General features: G+C 41.7%; 1 protein-coding gene across 3 annotated transcripts in view; it reads left to right on the top strand.

Moving 5' to 3' along the window:
* Nucleotides 1-21843, top strand: part of CARD14 (caspase recruitment domain family member 14) — a 71573-nt gene that overhangs the window by 47336 nt on the left and 2394 nt on the right. For 2 of the 3 annotated variants that reach the window (XM_027850169.1, XM_027850170.1), the window contains 15 exons: nucleotides 249-368; nucleotides 837-962; nucleotides 1611-1760; nucleotides 2338-2448; nucleotides 3259-3395; nucleotides 4020-4114; nucleotides 5310-5373; nucleotides 5649-5838; nucleotides 9569-9695; nucleotides 10674-10911; nucleotides 13680-13743; nucleotides 14741-14852; nucleotides 15104-15277; nucleotides 20915-21033; nucleotides 21544-21659. In XM_027850169.1, coding sequence (XP_027705970.1) covers nucleotides 249-368; nucleotides 837-962; nucleotides 1611-1760; nucleotides 2338-2448; nucleotides 3259-3395; nucleotides 4020-4114; nucleotides 5310-5373; nucleotides 5649-5838; nucleotides 9569-9695; nucleotides 10674-10911; nucleotides 13680-13743; nucleotides 14741-14852; nucleotides 15104-15277; nucleotides 20915-21033; nucleotides 21544-21659 — 1943 coding nt within the window. The remainder of the gene's footprint in view (nucleotides 1-248; nucleotides 369-836; nucleotides 963-1610; nucleotides 1761-2337; nucleotides 2449-3258; nucleotides 3396-4019; nucleotides 4115-5309; nucleotides 5374-5648; nucleotides 5839-9568; nucleotides 9696-10673; nucleotides 10912-13679; nucleotides 13744-14740; nucleotides 14853-15103; nucleotides 15278-20914; nucleotides 21034-21543; nucleotides 21660-21843) is intronic. The other variant, XM_027850171.1, reaches the window with a different exon arrangement.

Genomic DNA, 21843 nt, shown 5'->3' with positions numbered 1-21843 from the left:
CACACACACACACACACACACACACACACACACACACACACACACACCCTTCCCATAGCTTGTTTCCTTTTAAATTTTGGGCTGTAAGCTTATGCTAATTTACATGATATTATTTTTTTTCTGCCCTGAATGAAATAATGACATTCCTAGGACTTCACTGTTGGCAATATTCCCTGCTCCCTAGGGAGGTAGGCCAAGGTGGGGGTCATTGGGCTGGGGTACCCTGGGCTGACCTCTTAGTGTCCCAGGCAGAGAAGGACATCTTGGAACAGAACCTGGATGAGGCACTGGATAGCAAGCAGGAACTGGTGGATCGCATCCACTCCCTGAGGGAAAGAGCAGTCACTGCTGAGAAGCAGCGCAAACAGGTAACTGACATCCTGTCTATCTTCTACTACCTTTGCCCTTGCAGAAGATATGCCCACGTTGGCAAGTATGGAAGCAAGACTTTCTGGGAAGTCAAGCTGTTTGTATGTAGGTGGAAGTCAACCAATACTTTGTTGGGCTGGGTTTGCTTACCTTGATTCAATGACTTTAACAAGGAAGAGAAACTTCCTTCCTGAGAAGAAAGAGGCTGGGGAATTTTGGGGGGAAAGGCAAGAAAAGAGTTTTGTATTTTGAGATATTAGATAAACATGATGCAAATACATAGAAATTAACCCCCTCATGTAAATGTGTAAGCAAAGGAGATGCCATTAGCAACTTTAGCATTTTAAAAATTGAATAGTAATGCTGTGTAAGATTCTACTTTCACTTAACCTCCTCTATCTACCCCTGTCCCCCACCCAGACCCCTGCTGATATCAGTAACTTGTCTGTTTTCTTACTCTGGATCAGTACTTGGAAGAAAAAGAGCAGACCCTCTTTCAGTTCCAAAAAATCAAGGTCGACTTTGAACTCTACAAGGAGAAGATGAATGCCCTGCAAAGCCAGGTGGTAGAACTCCAGAAGGAGCGAGACCAGGTATCACCTGGGAATGAAAGAAAATGTTGGAATTCATCAGTTTTCAGCTCAGCTGGTTTCATTTCTAGAACCTAGATGGGCTAGAAAAAGAAACATAGTTAGCTTACTGCTTTTCTTCCTGGGGGACATGGAAGTGGGGAGACTACCTAATGTGCCCCCACTTCATAAAACTTGCCCCTCTAATTTTGGCTCCAGCTTGCTCCTGATTTAGAGAAGTTGATCAAGGAAGCCATCCCCAAAGGAGCTATGGAACAGTTTTTCTCAGGAAGGAAGAGGCTCTTTTCCAGCTCTTTCTCCCATCAACCACTATTATACCCTGACTCCTCTGCCCTTCTTTATGCCTTAATATTTTGTTGAGAATCTGTTCCATATTTCAAGTGATTTGATTGAAACTGAAGTTGGTAGCATTGAATTATTTTAATCTTCTAGACTTAGAGTTAAAAGTTCTTGAATCCAAAATGCAAATGATGGTACAAATTAATTAAATTCCAGAATATCCAAAAAAGAAATCTGAGTAGCCTTGGCTTATTATACAAGGCCATTAATTCCTATGGAGTTGTTTCAAGCTTTAGCTGTCTTTTCTATGCCTGCCCCATGGACTGAAGGCTGTTGCTTCTGGGTGATACATGATCTCTTGGGCTCCCATAGGCATATAGTGCAAGGGATCTGGCCCAGACGGACATTTCTCACAGCTTGACGGAAAAAGACTCCCTCCGAAGAAAAGTGTTTGAGCTAACCGATGAGGTCTGTGAACTACGGAAACAACTCCAAAAGGTACAGGCAGAACCAATAAGTGAGGTAAGGAAGGAGGTGCCTGTGGTGAGGAACAGGAAGAGGGTTGGAATGCTAAGAGGGAGGGAGGTCACTGTACTCACCATGGCTTGGGAAAGATAAGGATGGGGACGAGCCAAATCTGAGGCTGGATACAGGTGTCCAACAAGTAATTTTTCCAATCTGAATCATGGCTTCCATTTTGACCTTTAATAATAAATACCGTGTGAATTATATGCAAATCACATATAGATGAACAATTTACTACTTTAGTCTGTATCTCAGGTGCCATTTGGATCACATGATCTAGAAGAGCTACGTTAGAGAAAAGCACAAGATTTTGATTCTTCTCTGCTCCCTCCCAAAGGAACTAACATCTAGCAATCCAGTTGCAAACCAGTCTCTGGTTGTCTCAGGGGTGGGGATGTGCCAGAGCCTCATTGATTGTGTCCAAGGAGGACTCTCTGGACATAAGAAGAAAGAACTAGTGTTTCCAGGAAGGGGGTGAGAGGAGAACAGCTTGGGGTAGTTTGACTGGAAGTACAAGAACATCCAAGATAAATACCCTGAAACCAATGAGCTTGTCTAATTCATTCTTTGGCAGACCAAAGAGAATGCTGGAGAACCTTCAAAGTGGGGGAAACAGAGGCTCATAAGGATGCATGCCATCAATCCTCAGGAGGACAGTGACTTCAGCTTCGTAAGCTCCACAGAGGTACTAGGATCCTTCCTCATTCTCCTGCTTTCTCAGAGACTGAGTTTGCTTCTAATTAGAGGGCATTAAAAGCCCGTCCATCCTTGACTTCATTGGTGGACAATGTAGGATACTTTTCACCAAACAGTTTAGTTGAGTGCTTGGAATAATAGGCTTCTGGGAAGTTTACAGGACCTCAAGCCACTAATGATTTCCCCTCCTGTGTCACTGGTAAACATTTGCTTTCTTTGGTAGTCCAATTCTGTTCGGTTATAATGATGCCCAGGAATTCAGAGAGATGGGGATTGGGGAAAGCATTACCATGAGATCCTATCATGGGGTGATGATGGCACGGAAGGGTTGAGGAGAGGCAGTACTTGTGTTGGGGGCACATGAGACTGCTACTAAAGTTAATATCCTTCCAAAGAGCTGTCCTTTAGCCTCCTTCTACTTCATCTTGGTTTAGGAGGGAGGAGAAAATGGAGGAAGGATAGAGAGGACCTGCATTACTCTCCATGGTCTTGCTTGAGAGATAGAGTATTATAACTTGGGAAAAGGTATATTCATATATGTATGTGTGGTTCTTAAGTGCATGTATGTGCCTATATGCAATTGTGTAGAACTCAGAGTACATGAGATATCCACAAATTCAAGGACAGGTTTAATTTCTAATGTAGCTGTTACTTGAGCATGGATGAGTACAAATGTGATTATCAATGTAATTTGATATTTAAGTATAATCTGAGTACATGTGCAATGGGAAGGTAAGTATTTCTTGGCATGTGGAGAGAATTCACTGATCTTTACCCTCTGTCACGCTTACCTGGGTAGCACTGGCCAGATCTGAGAACTGCCTCAAACCAGGGGCTGATGGGAAGTTTCTGTTCCAGTAGCCCTGTGCCTCCTTGCAAGCAATCTCTCTATAAGCGAGTCACTGAGGACTTCCAGGAAGACCCCATTTCTTTAAGGTATGAGGACGAGGAAGGCTAGGGGTCACTATGTCATGTCTTCTTTGGGTTGTTTATGGCACATTGTAGGTGTGATAGAACACAGCTACAAGAAAGTGTGCAGATTGTAGGTGTGATAGAACACAGCTACAAGAAAGTATGCAGAGGGAGACTACCACCTTCATAAGGTTGTTGTGAATAAAATACTTTGTAAGCTGTAAAATATTAGACAAATATAATGTAATTCCATTCTTCCCATCTTTTTCAATGGACTTCAGCTAGAAATGGTTCTGGGACAAGTCACTGTCTTTCTATTATTCTTTTATATTAATGTTCTTTGGATAGTTATAAAGTGGACAAAATAGTGACATTTTTATAACTAAATCAAAATATAGAGACATAAACTCATCTTCTATAGTCTCACTGAAAGCATCTTTGGGACCACTATGGTAGAAGGCAGGATCACGGGAATGATATCTAACTCATATTGTTAGCACATTATTTTGACTACTTCTGTTAGATCTTTTTAGTTTGAAAACTTTTCATGTTGTGTAGATGATAATAAAAATGATGATCATGATAATAATAAGCCTCTCTGGGTTGGGGAGAAGTGTTCTGAAATTCCAATTCCTTTTTTCTCTGTAGCAGCTCCCAGGAGTTTCTTGATAAAGATTTTGTCATCTCTTCAGGAGAGAAGATAGATGACATAGAACTGGACTATGAGGTGGTAGATATGGGAGGTAGGTACAACCATTGTTGGATAATCTCCCCGAGTTAGCCAGGCAATTTCCCATGATGCCAGATCATTTTTAGATTAAAGATTAGATTAATTCAGATTTTTAGATAAATTAGATTTTTAGGCTGGGAAATCTGTGTATAGATAGCACAACTTCTATTCTCTCTGTCTCTGTTTCTGACTCTGAAATAAATTGAAGTCAGACAACCTTGTGATTTAAAGGATAATGTGTAAGACAGCATGATGGTTTCCTCTAATGATCTAAGGGCGGTGGTGTGCTGAAATCCACTCCTACCAGAGACAGAAAACCAATTGTTAAATTTTCAGTGTGAGCATTTACATCTTAGAAATCAGCAAAAGCTCCAATCAGGACTTAATTTGTTATTTAATTGACTGTCTATATTCAAGAAATCAATGGAGAAAATGTTAATAGTGCAGATTAAACTTTAAAAGTATACCATAGTACATGTTTCTTGATTGTATTGGGAGCAAGGGGGTTAGGGAGCTGATTGTTAAACATTTAACAGCACACCACTGTCTAAGGTCAACCAAGGTATAACTGCTGTGAGGTGGAGAGGTCATCACATTTCTGGTATTCTTCCCCAACACCTGCCTATCAGGGATTCATCCTTATGGCCACGAGGTGGTGCTAGTGCACTGTCAAATTGGTAAGCCCCATTGACCAGAGAAACTGGACTTTTAAGGATGCTAGAATCTTTGTGAGAAAATCATAGATCACTGAATTTTAAAGCTAGGAGGTTCCTTAAACATCATCAAGCCCATTTTACAGAAGAGGAAATAGAGGTCTAAATAGGCTAAGTGATTTAATCAAAATAACAAAGCTAGTTAGTGATATGACTAGGATTAGAACTCATTTCTTTTGGCTTCCTGGCCACATTGTCCAGTGTCTTAGGAAGGCAGGGGAAGGACCTGCACCATTTGCATTTCTCCAGGGTGGTATGGATCAGCAGTTGTTCTAAGTCATAAGAAATTCTTCCTAGTGGTTTGGCATCCTGTGGAAGAAGGCAGATTGGGTGAGCTACAGAAAAGAGAAAAGAGGACTGTTAATAGTGGAGTATCTGGTTGCACTCTGGGGTCCCATCCAGCATTAGTTATATAATCCTATGGTCTTTTTTCAGGTATGATTGTCTCCATCTTGGTTTAGTCTGGTCTTTATTCACTTGTTCTATATTTCTTAGTAGGTCTCCCTGGAATGGAGAGTGTCCCAAAGGTATTTCCCCCAAGTCTCTGCCCCCCAGAAAGGTGAGTTTCTAGGATTCTTATTGTCATGGAGTTGAGGAGGCAGGATAAAGGGAAGAACTCCGGATTGTATTTTATATCTAGGTAGGGCAAGTGAAGTGATGGACTTTTCAAGGCGGGCAGAAACATGACTTGTATTTCAGGCTACCTGGTAGGTCACTGGAGGTAGAAAATGCAGAATCCTAAAGCCAGGAGGCCCCTGAAGAGACCAACTTGATTTGCATCCAAGCAGGGCTTGTACCAAGGAAGAAAAATATATTTTTTTTTTCATTCATCAGTGTTCTAGTGCGTCGACGTCCTGCCCGGAGGATCCTGAGTCAGGTAACAACCCTGGCCTTCCAGGGTGACTCCTTGTTGGATCAAATCAGCATCATTGGTGGAAACCACACAGGCATCTTCATTCACCGTGTCACCACTGGCTCTACAGCAGATGAGATGGTTTTGCGTTCTGGCACCCAAATCATGATGGTGTGTATGTGTGTCATCTGGTCCCTGGCTGTGTGAATAACCTGATTTTCTGATGTATGGAGAGGAAATAGTACTATGGATAACCAAAAACATTAGTCTCTTTTATTTGGTTTTAGATCTGTCAATCTACTTACTTATTTAGCTATCTAAATAGCTAGGCATATGGACATATGTAGATTTATATAGAGAGTACATTAAGTGTGTAAGGCTAGTGTGAGGCTGTACCCTATGGATCAGGTTCAATCTTGGGAGCCTCTTTTGAATAATAATTTCTATGCATCATTTTGTCTCCTCCTGTGTTTCTCCTGGGAACATAAGAATCTTTCTTTGAAAGGGCCCTCTCAGGTCTTCTGCAAACATTGAGTTAATAAGGAACTTAAACATAAGACAAGTTTATTTAAGAGATGATAAGGAACAGAAAATCCTTAACAAAGCAATCAGAAGAGCTCTTTTCCTCTGCCTCTTGAGCTGTCATCCTGGGTCTCATGACCGGTTTAGTCTGTTCTCTGGCACTCATGCTCTTCTTCCTTGGATCTGTGTGCTTTGGTGTCCCCAAGGTCTCTGATGGTTCTGTATGGATCTGGTTGTTGTCAAGAACCCCATGGGGCATCCCTCATTGTAGTACTGGCAATCTGTGTCATCTACTCACTCTGTTCCATTCTCAGCCTCACTACTCTACCCCCTTTACATGACTCCCTTCCTCTGCTGTTGGACATACTTCTTGTATGAAGTCCCAAGCTGTTCGCCTCCCAAGTGGTTGCTGGTTTAGAAGTTTTTGGTGCTTTCTAAGCATTAGGATCTTCCTCTTTCTTATAAGAGATCTGGGTAGGGAAGAAGGAACATGCCATTTTCTTTTTTCATGGAATTTTTTTTGTCCACTAATTTATTTATTTTTAGTTTTCAACATTCACTTCCACAAGATTTTGAGTTCCAAATTTTCTCCTCATCTCATCCCTCACCCAACTCCAAGACAGCGTGCATTCTGAATACCCTTTCCCCTAATCTGCCCTCCCTTCTATCTCTCCCTGCCCCCTTCTCTGATCGCCTTCCTCTCCTATTTTCCCACAGGGCAGGATAGATTTCTATACCCCATTGCCTGTATATCTTATTTCCCAGTAGCACGTGAAAACAATTTTTAAACATTTGTTTTTAAAACTTTGGGTTCCAAATTTTCTCCCTCCCTCCCTCCCCACTCACCCTCATTGAGAAGGCAAGCAACTTGATACAGCTTATACCAGTGTAGTCATGTAAAACACTTCCACAGTAGTCATGTTGTGAAAAACTAACTATATTTCCCTTAATCCTATCCACCCACACCCCACCCCCATTTATTCTATTCTCTCTTTTGACCCTGTCCTTCCTCAGAAGTGTTTGCTTCTGATTACCCCCTCTCCCAATCTGCCTTCCCCTCTATCATCTCCCCCTTCTCTCTTATCCCCTTCCCCCCTATTTTCCTGTAGGGTAAGATAGCTTTCCATACCCAATTGAGTGTGTATGTTATTCCCTCCTTAAGCCAAATCCAATGAGAATAAGATTCATTCATTCCCTCTCACCTTCCCCCACTTCCCCTCTACTGTAAAAGCCTTTTCTTATCTGTTTTATGTGAGATAATTTACCTCATTCTACCTCTCCCTTTGTCCTTCTCCCAGTATAATCCTCTCTCACCCCTTAATTTTATTCTCCAGATATCACCCATTCACTTCAACTCACCCTGTGCCCTCTATCTATCAATCTATCTATTCATGTGATTTTTTTCCCCCTCCAACTACCCTAATACTGACAAAGGTCTCATGAGTTACCAATATTATCTTTCCATGTAGGAATTTAAACAGTTCAACCATAATAAGTTCCTTATGATTTCTCTTTCCTGTTTACCTCTTCATGTTTCTCTTGAGTCTTGTATTTGAAATTCGAATTTTCTATTCAGCTCTGGTCTTTTCATCAAGAATGCTTGAAAGTCCTCTATTTCACTGAATGCACATTTTTTTCCCCCGAGGGATTATGCTCAGTTTTGCTGGTAGGTGATTCTTGACTATAATCCTATTTCCTTTGCCCTCCAGAATATCATATTCCAAGCCCGCTGGTCCCTTAATGTAGAAGCTACTAAATCCTGTGTTATTGTAATTGTGTTTCCACAATACTTGAATTGTTAGCATGCTATTTTCTGATTGTCACATTCCCTCTGCGTGAGTGTGTGCCTATTTGTCTTTCTTTACAGACTTACAGAGATGGGTTTCCATTGAAAGAGAAGTTACATTTGAATTATAAAATTTATGTTTAAAGAAATCTACGCATAGATTAGTTTTCTTGTTGTTGAATCGTGTCTGACACTTCTTGACCCTATTTGGGGTTTTCTTGGCAAAGATACTAGAGTGGCTTGACATTTTCTTTGCTCATTTTTACAAATGAGGAAATAAACTCAACTCAACAGTGTTAAGTGACTTGCTCAGGGTCACACAGACCTAAGGTCCTATTTGAACTCAGGTCTTCCTGACTCCAGGCTCAGTACTCTATCCACTGAGTTACCTAGCTGCCTGTATAGATTATTACTTACTTCCATTTCTGTCCCTTCTTCTGCCTAACCCTGTAAGTCTGAGAGATTTTTGAATTAAGTAAGGCTGGGATGGGAGATAGCTGTGGGACAAACTGTGGCAGGAGTTAGCTTTTCTTGGCAAATAATGGCAATGAAGTTGGACTTTGTCACATAAGAAAGAATAGCTAGTTTTATACTGGAGCAGCTAAGTTGCTGCGGAGGGTCTGAGTGAAGAACAGAGTTATCCCTTGTCCCGGATAGATACTGCTACCAGTGTTGGTCCTTTATCCTGAAATTTCAGATGAAATTAATTTCATCTTCATTGCCTTCATTTTGCCCTTTCTCTCATTACTATAACCATTGAGACAGGGCTATTAAACTATGAGGTTAGAAGATAGCAGCTGTTTCTAGTGGTCTATAGAAGGATATCAGCTTTTCTCCTATTCCTCAGGCAGTAGACAAAAGCAAAGAGAGACCACTGGACTGGTGTTTGCTAAAGGATGGTCCATTATGCTGAAATTGACAGCTAGTTATTTGAGAAGAAAAGCAAGAGATGGGCCTAATGAGACCTTTGGGTGTCAGAGCAATATGGCTCCAGGGTTCTATTGTTCTTTAGCATCTTTCTGTGGACATGCCTGTTTTTTCCCTTGGAAACTGTGATGTATGGGTTGTCCTGTGAATGGCCTGAGTTTCTGGTTTTATAGAATGCCGATGAGTTTGAGTGATGATGGCCCTGAGTCACAAAGTCAGCAGCAGTAATGTTATTGAAAATAGCATCTAAGCTCTTCACTGTTCTCTTGGACATGCTTGTGTCAGAGACTCGAGAATGACTGCAGTCAGAATTCTTAGACCCCTGCTGTTTCTTACCCTATGAAGAGCGTAACAAAGGTATGGTTTATGTTTGAGTTCTACTACGGCTAAGGACGTGTGAACAGCCGGGCAGAGAGGCTGCCTTTTCTTAACAGGCCATCATCCCTGAGTCCCCCCTGAATCAGGGAGTCGGTAGAAGCCAACATCGAAGGACCCATAGAGGACAACAATGGCAACAAAATGCCTTTCGTTTTTGTACTGGTAATGATTAATAGTGCACAACTTCACAATAGGAGGCACTTAAATATTTGCTGAATTGCATTGAGTAAATTCTCTCGCACACTTGAGCTGTCATCTTAGGTTAAGTGTTGCTGGCTTCGTCCGTAGGTGGATTATGATTCGAAGGAGATCACATTCAAGGTTATTCTGGAGGACACAACCCTGGAGCAGGCGATAGGGCTTCTCAAGAGGGTGGATGGCTTCTGCTGCCTATCTGTGAAGGTCAACATGGAGGGTACAGATTCCTTTCGATCCTTTATTTCCCTCCTGAAGTTTTATCACACTCCTATTCCCTACCCTTTACCTTCCAGATATTATTCTCCATAAGATTCTGTTCCTTTGGTTATTGCACACTCACTACTCCCAACTAAACTTTAGAGTCAGGAACAGAATTTAGACCATGCCCAGATTTAGTCCCCACAGGCAATCAAGGTAGCTAGAAATCCTTTTACTATCATTTAGTCTTTTTCAGCTGTGTCCAACTCTTTGTGATCCCTTTTAGGGTTCTCTTGGTGAAAATACTGGAGTGGCTGGCCGTTTCCTTCTCCAGCTCATTTTAGAGATGAGGAAACTGAGGCAAACAGAGTTAAGTGACTTACCTAGGGTCGCATAGCTAGTAAGTATCTGAGGCCAGATTTGAACTCAGGACTTCCTGACTCCAGGCTCACCACTTTATCCAATGTGGCACCTAGCTGCCCATTTCAGTAGAAATCCTTCTACTGATCCCAACTCTAATGAACAGGAGGAAGAATATTAGTTCTAGAATGAGAGGACTTTGGTTCAAAACCTGCCTCTGATACTTACTAAATGTGTGACCGGGCAAGTCATTTAATTTCTCTGTACCTCACTTTCGTCATCTGCAAAATGAAGGGTTTGGACTACACAGTCTCTATGGTCCCTTCTAGCCCTAAAGTTATGATTCATACTATGATTATGTGAGATACTCAAGTTTAGAAACATCCCCACTCCAAATGTTCACATGGACTATTTGTGACTGACTTGTGGTAGAGCCTTCTGAGCTCATCTTGGTCTGATCAACCACAGTCAGATACATTTTGGTCCTCTCTGAGCACAAAGGAAAACAACCATAACCATCTTTTTCTCTTGAGTGTTGAGTTCTCTTCAGTTTCTCTAGCATCTCTAGTCTCCAGTCTACAATGTTGCTGCCCTTTCACATTTTCATTGTTCTTTCTTCTCTTCCCATTATTGCCAGGTTACAAGAAACTGGTCCAGGACATAGAAAACAAAGTGACCACTTCAGGGGACTCATTCTATATCCGGGTCAACTTGGCCATGGAGGGAAAAGCAGGTGGAGAGCTGCAGGTGCAGTGTAATGACATCCTGCATGTCACTGACACCATGTACCAAGGCCAAAGTTGTTGGCATGCCCATCGAGTCAATTTGTATAGCATGAAGGACACAGATCATGGCACCATCCCCAACTACTCACAGTGAGTTGCCTGTCCACAAGTATGTGCCACTCATTCATTCATTCAATAAAAATTGATTGGCTGCCTACTATATCAGTTCAGGAGCATGGCATAAGTGTGGTGCATACTTGAAGAGTATTTTCTGGGCTTAATTTTGTTTAACTTTGCCCAGAATGTGCTATGTTACAAACCAAGGTCCCTTTAGGGTGATGCAAGGTTTCCCTTTCCTGTCATAGTCTAGCTAACTCTAGGCTATAAGCTAAAGAGGAGTGATGAATTATCACAAAGGATTAAAACAACTTTCTCCATAAAGGATTTTTTGTTAGACTTGTTACCTGTTACCTCTAAGTACCTGTTAGTAATAACTTTCTCCCTTAGACCTTACAGGGTACTTTTTGGGGCACCTTTGTAATGCATTTATCCCATATTATTGTATAGTATAATTACTTGTGTATGTAATGTAAGCTTCTATAGCCTTCAGTTCCATAAGGTCAGGGCAAATGTAAATTCTGCATCTTCCCTAGCAGCTAGTATGCTAACAGGAGACATTTCATGACTTTTGTTGTTGAATTTCTTATGAGTCTTTCACATATAAAGATCTGTCATAATAGAATCATGGCTGAACACTAGATGATTCTGTTGAAAATGCATTTCTAATCTAAAATTACTCTAGATTACTGTGTTTAAGCATACTGAAGTAAAAGGTCAAACACTACAGTGCCATATGTATGTTCTAGAACAAGAAACAGCAATATTCTGAAGCAGTAAACCATGAGACTTTTGATGCTATATACATTTATAGCAAGGGTTGCAACCCATGGAACATGAATGGGGATGGGCCTATAGCGGCTAACCTATAGACTAGGTGCAAAATCTCCACTGACACTTTCCAGGAAAATGAGTGATTTAAAAGGCTTGGCACTTTGAAATGATGAGCAATTCCCTTCTTGTCCTCTAAGAAGAGCCACTGACTCTGTGGACCTTTACTAAAGCATGATCCTCAGTCCCTTTCTCTCTTTTAATCTGCTGAGTGACTCAGTACTATTTGAGCTCTTTCTGGAAGGCTGGAAACAGGGTTGGGGCCCTTCCCTCTACCCCCCACTCCTGAAGCATGGCAACTGCTCCCATGTGGCACCTAGAACAGTGGCTCATTTAAATGATCTTGAACCTAAGCTTTTGGCTGTCTTTTTTTGCTTTATGTTTATTTCCCAAGCTGAAATAAGTAACCAGATAGTGATTCCAAGATGGACATCCAGCATTGGAGACAGCCTAGTGAGTTCAAGAAGTTGGAGCTCCTGAGTTCTTCAGTCAGGGCTGTGTGGCAACAGGTAAGTGTTCTGCGCTCCAGTACTTTTTGGAAAACATGACCATCAGCAAGAGGATGGGCCCTATATTTGGTCTGGTTCGCTAGAAGACACGAACTGGTAGGGAATTATTTGGACAGTGAAAAGCCACTATGAAATCTGAAGTGATGATTTAGCAATCCCACAAATTGTTTCACATCCTGATAATTTTAAGTAACCTCCCTAGAGAGGACAGCAGTAATTTTTGTACTGCTACTGCCTGTTTAATTTTTTTATGTCAATGCAGGCTTGTATGTCTTGTGTGTATTAAGCATTTCTTTGGTGTAGAGGAAATAAATAGCTGTCCTATACTTGATATATACTGAACACTGAATACCTTTCTACTCCCCACTTTGGGGAAACCCAAGACAAGAAGTGAACTTAAGCTTTAAGTAATATTTCCTGGGGCTCCAGAGTAGGGTCATATAAAGCCAGATATAAGACAAATGAGTCCAATGGCCCCTTGATGAAGAGGAAGAGGGTGAGCACTCCAGCCCTTGGATAGATCCTGCCCTCTAAAGAGAGTCAGGTTCTTTTGTCTAGTTGTGTCTAGCTCTTTACAACTCTGGGGAAAACCATCAAGACATGAAGTAGTCTGCAGCATTGCTAAATAGTTATTTTAAATTTCACCTCAATTCTGTGCGGTCCAAACAATTCTATTCAGGTCTCTGTCTTATGTAAATCCTGACCAGGCGTTGGGCTCATCTTCCTACTAGTGATCATCTTCTCCAAAAAACACCAGAGTTACAGAATATTCACTTGCTACCTGACAACTCTGACTGAGGGACCCAGGAGCTCCAACTTCTTGAACTCACTAGGCTGATTCCAATGCTGGAAATGTTCATCTCAGCATCACTAGTCAGTCGCCTAATTCAGCTGAGGAAAGAAAAAGGAGTTAAAAAGATAGAGCAGAAAAGGCAGTCAGAGACCAGGTTCAAGCTCCCCTAGCTGAACTACCAAACCAGTTGCCACATGGGAGTAGTTGCTATGCTTCAGGGGTAGGCATAGGGTAGTACTGATTCACTCAGCATATTGGAAGAGAGAAAGGGACTGAGGTCAGGATCGTGCCTTATTAAAGGTCCTCTGAGTCAATGGTTTTTCTTACTCAGTGAACAATAAGGGAATTGTTCATCATTTCCAAACACCAAGCTCTTTAAGCCACACATGTCCCTGAAAGTTGCCAGGAGAGCTCCTACACATGATCCATGTTATGGTCTTTACAAGCCCACTCCCATGCATGCTAAATGGCATGTAATTCCTGCTACACAGGGGTGTGTTATATTTCACTATGTTCTAGAGTAGACTGGACAATCCCCCATCCTCTTGTGTCCCAGTCTTTTTACCTCAACAGGTTCTTTTTATAACTCACCATTGAGAGTGGTTACAATGACACCAGAGTTCCTGATGGCCAAGTCACCAACTCACTCTCTTCCGTTTTTGTGGCAGGGCTCAGCAGCAACTCATCACCCTCATCCAGGACATGACTCAGCAGAGCACAGTCACCCGTAAGGTGAGGAAAGCCAGAGGGGCAAGAACATTTAAGCTAACTTTGGCTGTCCCTGTTCCCAGGTGGCAAAAAAATCCATAGGTAGAGATTTGGGACACAAGGCCCAACCTTCCCTTGGGGCCCTTTCCTCTTGTCCTACAGTTATTCTCTCCTGATCCATTTGCTGATCTAATGTGAAATGGGGTACTGGAGTGGTGGAGGCAAAAATCAGACCCACAATATTTTTCCTCTAAGTGGGTTCCTAGGGTGGAGCTTGCAGCTTTCTGTAGCATATAGCCTTTATGTGAAGAGGATAAAATTGCTATCCTAAATGAAGGTTTACGTAAACTCTTACACTCTGCCCTTCTGTATCTTTTCATAGCTGTTATTTTCTGGCTCCAGGGCTGGTCTGCTGACCCAGTATCCTGAGTCCTGACAGTGACTACCTGCATAGATATACAAGCATTATTCACTGACTCAACTCTATGCATCTGCATATAACACAGTCTTTAATGCTATCATTTCCTGGTTTTGTTTGCCCTTAATTCACCATTCTCTAGCTACTCTTCCACTCTACTTTTATTTCTTTTGATTTTATTTCTTCTCTCTCTCAACCCCTCTAAATCTATACATAAGCTCCTTGAGGAGAAAGACTGTTTTTTTTTTCTATTTTTGCATCATTAGCACCTAACACAATGCTTTGTACCTTGAAGGCACTTTTTAAATGTTTGTTGGATTGGATTAGAGGCAGCCAACCTGTGAGGTTTCCCTCCTGCCATCTCTCTTTGAAGCCCTTTTCCTGTAGACCCTGGTTCTCCTATACTTATATCCACCCCATGATAGCGTGGAGTCTTTCAGGTGACTTGTGGGATGGGGAGGGAAGGGAATGCAGGAAATTTACTCAGTGGAAGACCGGCCTTTACTCTCCCGGAAGGTTTTCTGGAGAGAAGACTTTGGGACCCCTCAACACACTCTCTGAAACTTTAACCTTTTCTTTCTCTCCCACTTACTGCTTTCGCAGTCATCTGGAGGACAACAGAAATTAGTGCGCATAGTCAGCATGGACAAGACTAAAGCTAACCCATTGTGTTCCTCCTTTGATGGGAGCCAGGCTGAGCCCAGCAAGTTGGAAGGTGTGGCTGGGGTTCATCAATGGCAAAGGGAGGCCCAGGGAGGGTGGCTCCAGGGTAAGCGAGGGATCGATACCAAAGGTGAATTTTATCACGGAGGCACCATTCCCCTGTGAACAGCTCTGTGTCATAAAGAGGATCATGAACAACAGAAGAATAATAAACTGGAAAACAGGGCTAAGATGAGAAAAGCTTCGGGGTGGGATGATGGAGTCTTGGGGCCCAGTTTTACCCACTATTTTTTCCTTACATAGATTCACCTATGGTGTGTTTTTGGGCAGAGAGCTGTTTTACACTAGTGCCTTACACACTGGTAAAACCCTACAAACCAATCAAGCCTCGACCTGTGCTCTTTGTGCCTATGGTGGTTGGGAGAATCCTGAGCGAGAAGCTGAGCCTTCTCAAGGACTTTGAGAAATGTCCAATAGGTATGTCCCCCTTCTTAGCATCTTCCTTCTTAGCCAGGCAACAGGGCAGTGCCAAATATAATTTCCTGGGATTTAGGCCACTGATGCTACTTCAGTGCCTCTCTAACGTGAAGAAAATACATGTTACAAGGGGCCAGTGAATACAGGTCTAACTGGCGGAGTCCCACTTCTAAATAGGATTAGAGAGATACCTGCCAATTAATCAATCAATCAATTAATTAGTCAACAGGCCTTTATTAAGCACCTGCTACGTCAGGCACTGTGCTAGGCACTAGGAATACGAAGACAAAAATGAAATAGTCCTTGCTTTTAAAGAGCTTACATTCCAACAGGTGAGACACAATGCACTCACATAGTTTTATACACAATATATACAAAATAGATAGATGGTAATTTTAGAGAGCAAGTTATTCGCACCTGGAGGGAATGGAAAAGGACTCCTGCAGAGGTTACCCTTCAACAGCCTCGAAGAAAGCCAGGGATTCTAAGAGGCAAAGTTGAGGAGGAAGAGCATTCCAGGAATAGGGGAAGAGATGTATATTGGAACAGATGATAGTCACAGATGATAAGAGATGGAGTGCTGAGTGTGAGAAACAGCAAGTAAGACAGTATGACTAGATCATAGAATGTGTGACTCTAAATGTAAATTTTTTTTCAAGGAGTTTAGATATGAAAGGAAGAAGAGATAAAGGAAAATAATGAGGATAGTAGCATCCCACAAAGGTTTTTTTAAGGATGGGGAAGAAATGGTATTGTTTGTAGACAGCAAGAAAAGAAGTAGATAAGGAAAGTTTGAAGATCAGAGGGAGAGGTGATAGTAGGGGCAATATACTGGAGAAGATGGGAGTCAGTGGAAGCAAGAATATGTGTAGTAGCATCAGCTTTGGTGGGGAAAAAATTCACATCTTCTTTAGGGATTGCAGTAAAGAAGGAGATTGTGGAGGATGATGGCAGGAGATGCGTGATGAGGAGAGAGAGAGGGAAGAAAGATCTCATGGAAAATGGCCTTAATTTTCTCTGTGAAGTATGAGGTAAGATCCTTGACTGAGTGAGCAGGGGAGTACTATGGGAGACTCAAGGAGAGAAGAGGTTTGGAACTGCCATGGGGTAAGTAGGACAGAGAATCAATTAGGGAGGAATAAATGATTTGCCTTATGTATGTGAGGGCCACTTGGAATTGGATAACATAAATTTGTCGTGGACCCAACCACCACAGCTGCAGGATTCTCCCCCCCCCCACTCCCTTCATTAGTATGCAAATATGGGTGAAGAAGGTAGGTGATAAGAGTACTCCACAGATGTGAGCAGCAACAGGATAAGATAACAATGGATTCAAAAGGCTTGAATAGTATAGAGTTGAACTAGATCATTAAAAGATTGAATTTGGGAAGGAAGGAAAGTATAGCCAGAGCAAGGGTGATGGCCTGGGAAAGTACTGAGGGACATAGAGATTAGAGGGCATAATGAGGACAAAGAATAGTTTTTGGGAGAAGTAAGGAATAGGAAGAAAAGGAATGATAGGAGACTGTGATTAGGTAAAAAGAATTTCAGAATTCTTGTTCATGGAAGTGAAACACTTGTGAGTGATGACAAAATCACCATCTTTGTAAGTGAGGTGGGAGTGAAGGAGTAAGTTGTGTGAAATGAGCAGACTAAGGAACTGGGGGTGGAGGCTGGGTTAGGGTGTTTGAAAGAACATTGGCATGTTTGCTAAAGTCTCCTAGTATAAGGGTAGGACATGACAGGAGAGGAGAAGTGAGATTACGAGCCGAGAACTGGACTCATTAAGAAAGGTGGGAGAATGTCAGATAGACACGGGAATTTGAATTGGGTGATAAATATGAATAGTATGAACCTCAAAGGAGGAGAGGTTGCTGAGTGCTGGTGGTAGATAGAGAGTCCAGAAATAGAAATTAGCACAAGGAATTTGTTTAACCCTTCCCCTGACCAGTGATTGGTGGGGGAAAAGTATAAAAGAAGCCAGGGTGATGTACTATGAAGATTTTGTGTACCCTCAGACCACTTTGGTAGCAATGAAAGCTTGACAGGAACCTGGAATGTCAGCTACTTCATTGGCTCAGGTAGTACTACTGATTGGGTTATCACCCCAGCCACTGGTATGCAAGTGGGCCTATGAATTTAAGAAATAGAGGGAAAGCATATAATTATATGCTGACCATACTCAAAATCACCTTGTAGTGATTAGTTTGACACAGAGGACAGCAAAGTGAGTAGCCCTTTGGTATCCCAAGAAGGCAAAATACATTGAAATGAATCGGAAATATTAATAATGCTTCAGTGCAGATTTTATTGACCACTAATGTGAACAAACCACAAGGGTACATGAAACATGAAGATATGAATGTTTTTGTTATGTGCCAATATTACATCAAAAGCAAATGGGACATCATGTTCTCTCTTTGTCAATAAATATCCTTAGCTTCAGTTTGGAATGATGCAAACAAAGTGACTAAAATATCTGTACCCTTTGAGTCAAAATGTCCAATACTAATCATACCCCAAGGAGGCCACTGATAAGAAGAAAGTTCCCATAGAAATATAGCAAAATATTTACATCAGCACTTTTTGTGATAGTAAAGAATTGGAAACAAAGTAAATGCCCATCGACAGGGGAATGGCTAAACACACAGTGGTACATGAATGTAATGGAATATTACTGTGCTATAAAAAAATAATGAGTGTGATGAATACTGAGAAGCATGGGAAGATCCATACGAACTGATGCAGAGGGAAGTAAACAGAAGAAAACAATATCCACAATAACTATGACAATGTAAATGGAAAGAACAACCACACACATACAAACATACATATGCACATGAGTACTTATGTATATACACAAATCAGAAGTGAATGTTGTAAAATTATAAAGAATAAACAGATTTTGAAAGAGATATCGGAAAACACTCCCACCCTGCCCCTTTGCAGAAGTGGGAGGTCCACAAGTGTTAAATTTTACTTATACTTTAATTTTTTTGATGTATTGATTAGTTATGCTGCTTTTTTCCTTTTTTCCCCTGTTTTTGTCCTTATAAAAAATACTCTTTGTTAAATGGTATAGCTCTGTGGGAGGAAGAGGAAGAAAGATAGTGGGAGAAACTATGATGACGTACAAAAACCATAATAATTCTTTTTTTTTTTTTTTGTCAAGGCAATTGGGGTTAAATGACTTACCCAGGGTCATACAGCTAGTAAGTGTCAAGTGTCTGGTCTGAGACCAGATTTGAATTTAGGTCCTCCTGACTCCAGGGCTGGTATTCTATCCACTGTGCCACTTAGCTGCCCCCAAAATTGTAATAACTCTTAACCCCAATTAAAAGAACTAGGTGAAAATGTAGGAGGAAATGTAATTACTAATCTGAAGAAGAAAAAACAAAAGAACCTGAAGGCACTGAAACTCTACATTTTACACAAACCTTAGAAATGTTACCCAATAATGAAACAGATGGCAAAAATAACATTGATGTTTGGAATGATTTTGAAAAGGAGAGGAGTGCACTTAGACTGGAATTTCAAAAGCCCTTTTTGAGTGTAACGATACAAATCAAACTAAAAGACTGATGATGCCAAAACAGAGTAATTTTTAAAAATCTGGTTATCAACCATAGCATTCTCCCATAACACTTGGCAGAGAAGATAAAAACATATCAGGATCTGTACACAACAATATATGCTGTAGTCATTGCCATGAGAAGGGATGAACAAATGGTGAAAGAGAAAAAAAGTAGCCAGGGATCCAGGAGCAAGCTCAGCTAGTTGAAACCCCTGCAAAAGCTACCACATTACCAAGGTCAGCATGCTGCTGGGGTAGAGAAGGCCAACCCTTACCCAACCCCTCACTGGAAGTCTCATGTTTACATGATGTCACTTGGAGTATGGAAACAATTGCCAGTTACATGTATAACTGGTGCTATCCCACGGACTATGGCCACAATTGCCCTTCTATCTTCTGGTTCAAACATGTGAGAGCTTTGGGGCCTGCTTCTGGCCGTATATGCCTCAGAGTTGAAGACTTTGTACTTTCAAATGATAAAGGGTAGCTTTATTGGCTGCTGGGCTAGAAGAGCCGATGACCCAGTGCATGTTTAAAAGGGAACCTAGACACAGAGTTCTACTTGCCACATGGGAGAGTTGAAACAAGAAACAGGAAGCTGTTTCTTCTTTTAACTGACACAGCATCTTCATCATGCCTCACCCCACCAACCTGCTGTTAACAGTGGGGGAAGATCAAAGGACCACTAATGGTTTCCCATGTCATACTAAAATGCCCATTTAATTTTGGGTCAAGAATAGAACAGACTAACCTTATTTCCTTTATAGACAGGATTGTTAAAATAATAGATCAGAGGAATGATGTATTAGTTGTCAATGGTTCCATGTCAACTTGACAGGAGGTATCCACTGGAGTGCCTTGGAGATCTGTTCTTGACCCTATGCTGTTTAACATTTTTCTCAATGACTTGGATAAAGGCAAGGATGCTTTTCAAATTAGCAGATGATGCAAAACTAGGTTGTTGTTATTGATTAGTCATTTTAGTGGTGTCCAACTCTTTGTGATCCCATTTAGGGTTTTCTCTGCAGAGATAGTGTATTGGTTTGACATTTCCTTCTCCAACTCATTTTACAGATGAGGAAACTGAAGCAAATAGAGTTAAATGACTTGCCCAGGGTCATGCAGCTAGTAAGTATCTGAGGCTAGATTTGAACTCAGGAAGATGTGTCTTCTTGACTCAAGGCCTGGTGTTCTATCCACAATGCCACCCAGCAGCAAAGCTGGAAGGGATGGTTAACACACTAGATGCCAGGTCCAAAAAGTTCTCCAGGCTAGAGCAATGGACTGAAGAGAAGACTCATCTTAAACAAAGCATCATGGTGGCAGCACCTCTACCACTATTCCACGTTCCTCTCATCTGGCTAAAATTCATTTCAAAGTCAAATGGAAATTATTTTTGCATTATTTGTTACTTGAGATTGTTTGTACTTCTGCTCTCCTCCATTTGTGTAGATAATTTAGCATTTACAGCTCTGTGGTGTCAAGCTTCAGGCTATTTCCTATCTTGGAACAGAGCCCAATTTATGAAAGTGGCATATGGGGAGAAAAATCTTCACAAACTGAGGAGCTTTCTGTGAACAGACTCTTCCCTGGGGGTAAACTCAGTCACAAAGAGGAATTTTTGCATCTGCAGAACTGGTTCAGTCAAGGCAATATGACCTTTTCCTTCAGGGAATTCCCCAAAGCCCTCACAAGGTTTGGAGTGGGGGTTGGGCAGTAGGCAAGGATAAGGAGAGACACCCAACAGAGTAGTTGGGAGAAGTAACCTAGGAGTGGTCCAGAGCAGGATCACAACGTGAAGTTGGGGCAACCCACTGTGGGTTGTTGGATCTCTGAGGCAAAGACCTCATCACTCCAAACTACTTAAAGCTTTGCCTGAAGCTATGTGTATAATACTCTCTCCTAGGCCATAACTACACTGGATATTGTCCCACCTGGGAAGGTCTCCCATGCACTCCTTGGGCTACTTACATTTTTATGTGCCCCATTAATATAGGCCCCTTTTGTACAAAATTTCTACATTTATATGGCCCTTTCTTTCCCATTCCTTTTTGCCTCCTCAGAGTATCTGAGTCAAGAAGAGTATGAAGCACGGAGACAGAGAGGAGACATAATCCATGAGGAGGAGCCCAGCCACCACAATTATATAACCTACCAAGCAGTAGAGTCCTTGATGCAGAAGGTAAAGGAGAACTGTTCTATAAGGCAAGAGGGAGAGTGGAGAGAAAGGACCAAGGCCACTGGATAAGTCAGTGCAGAAGGTCTTTGCACACCAAGAGGATTGAGTTGAAGACCCTTCCAAACCTAACTCCCTAGAAAAGGTTGGCTATTCTGGAACTAATTTCTTCATTGCAAATGGTGCATCAGTGGCCAAATGAAATCCATACAGGTGATAGCTTTGTGCAGGCGATAGCATCTTTCCATTTGGGGTTGAATTATATTTCTCCAATTCCTTCCTGTTGTGTCCTTTCCTAAGGAGTCCGAGTCAGGATCAGTTACCTGCCCTTCACAGAGATGGTTCAGTTCAAGTCAATAGATATTTATTAAAGGTTTACTGTGGGCCAGACCTCATGTGAGGCACTGGAAATACAAAGATACCATCTCAGCCTTTAAGGAGTCCAGTATGGTCCTGAGAGTTCCAGTCATTTTTTCCCTTGATGCCAATAGCCTTAATTTTCTACATTTTCTACAGAATATCCACTGTCTTTTGGACATCAGGCTGAACTGTGTGCAAGCCCTGCACAGGACTGAGATCTTCCCGATCATTGTCCACATCCCTGTCACTGAGAAGAATGCCAAGAAACTCAAGTATGTTCACACCTCTGGGTGTAGGAGAGGGTAGGAACTTTACCTAGAACTGGAGCCCCTTCAGATTTCCCATAGCATGTATTCCAATGATGCCTAGGGGAACATACAAGAATTCAGGTTCCTTTTGCTTCTTCTTAACACACACACACACACACACACACACACACACACACACACACACACA

The sequence above is a fragment of the Vombatus ursinus genome, unplaced genomic scaffold, assembly GCF_900497805.2.
Source record: "Vombatus ursinus unplaced genomic scaffold, bare-nosed wombat genome assembly UNPS02008996.1, whole genome shotgun sequence".
Taxonomy (NCBI): Eukaryota; Metazoa; Chordata; class Mammalia; order Diprotodontia; family Vombatidae; genus Vombatus; species Vombatus ursinus.
The sequence above is the reverse complement of the archived record's forward strand: the minus strand, read 5'-3'. Positions and strand labels throughout refer to the sequence as shown.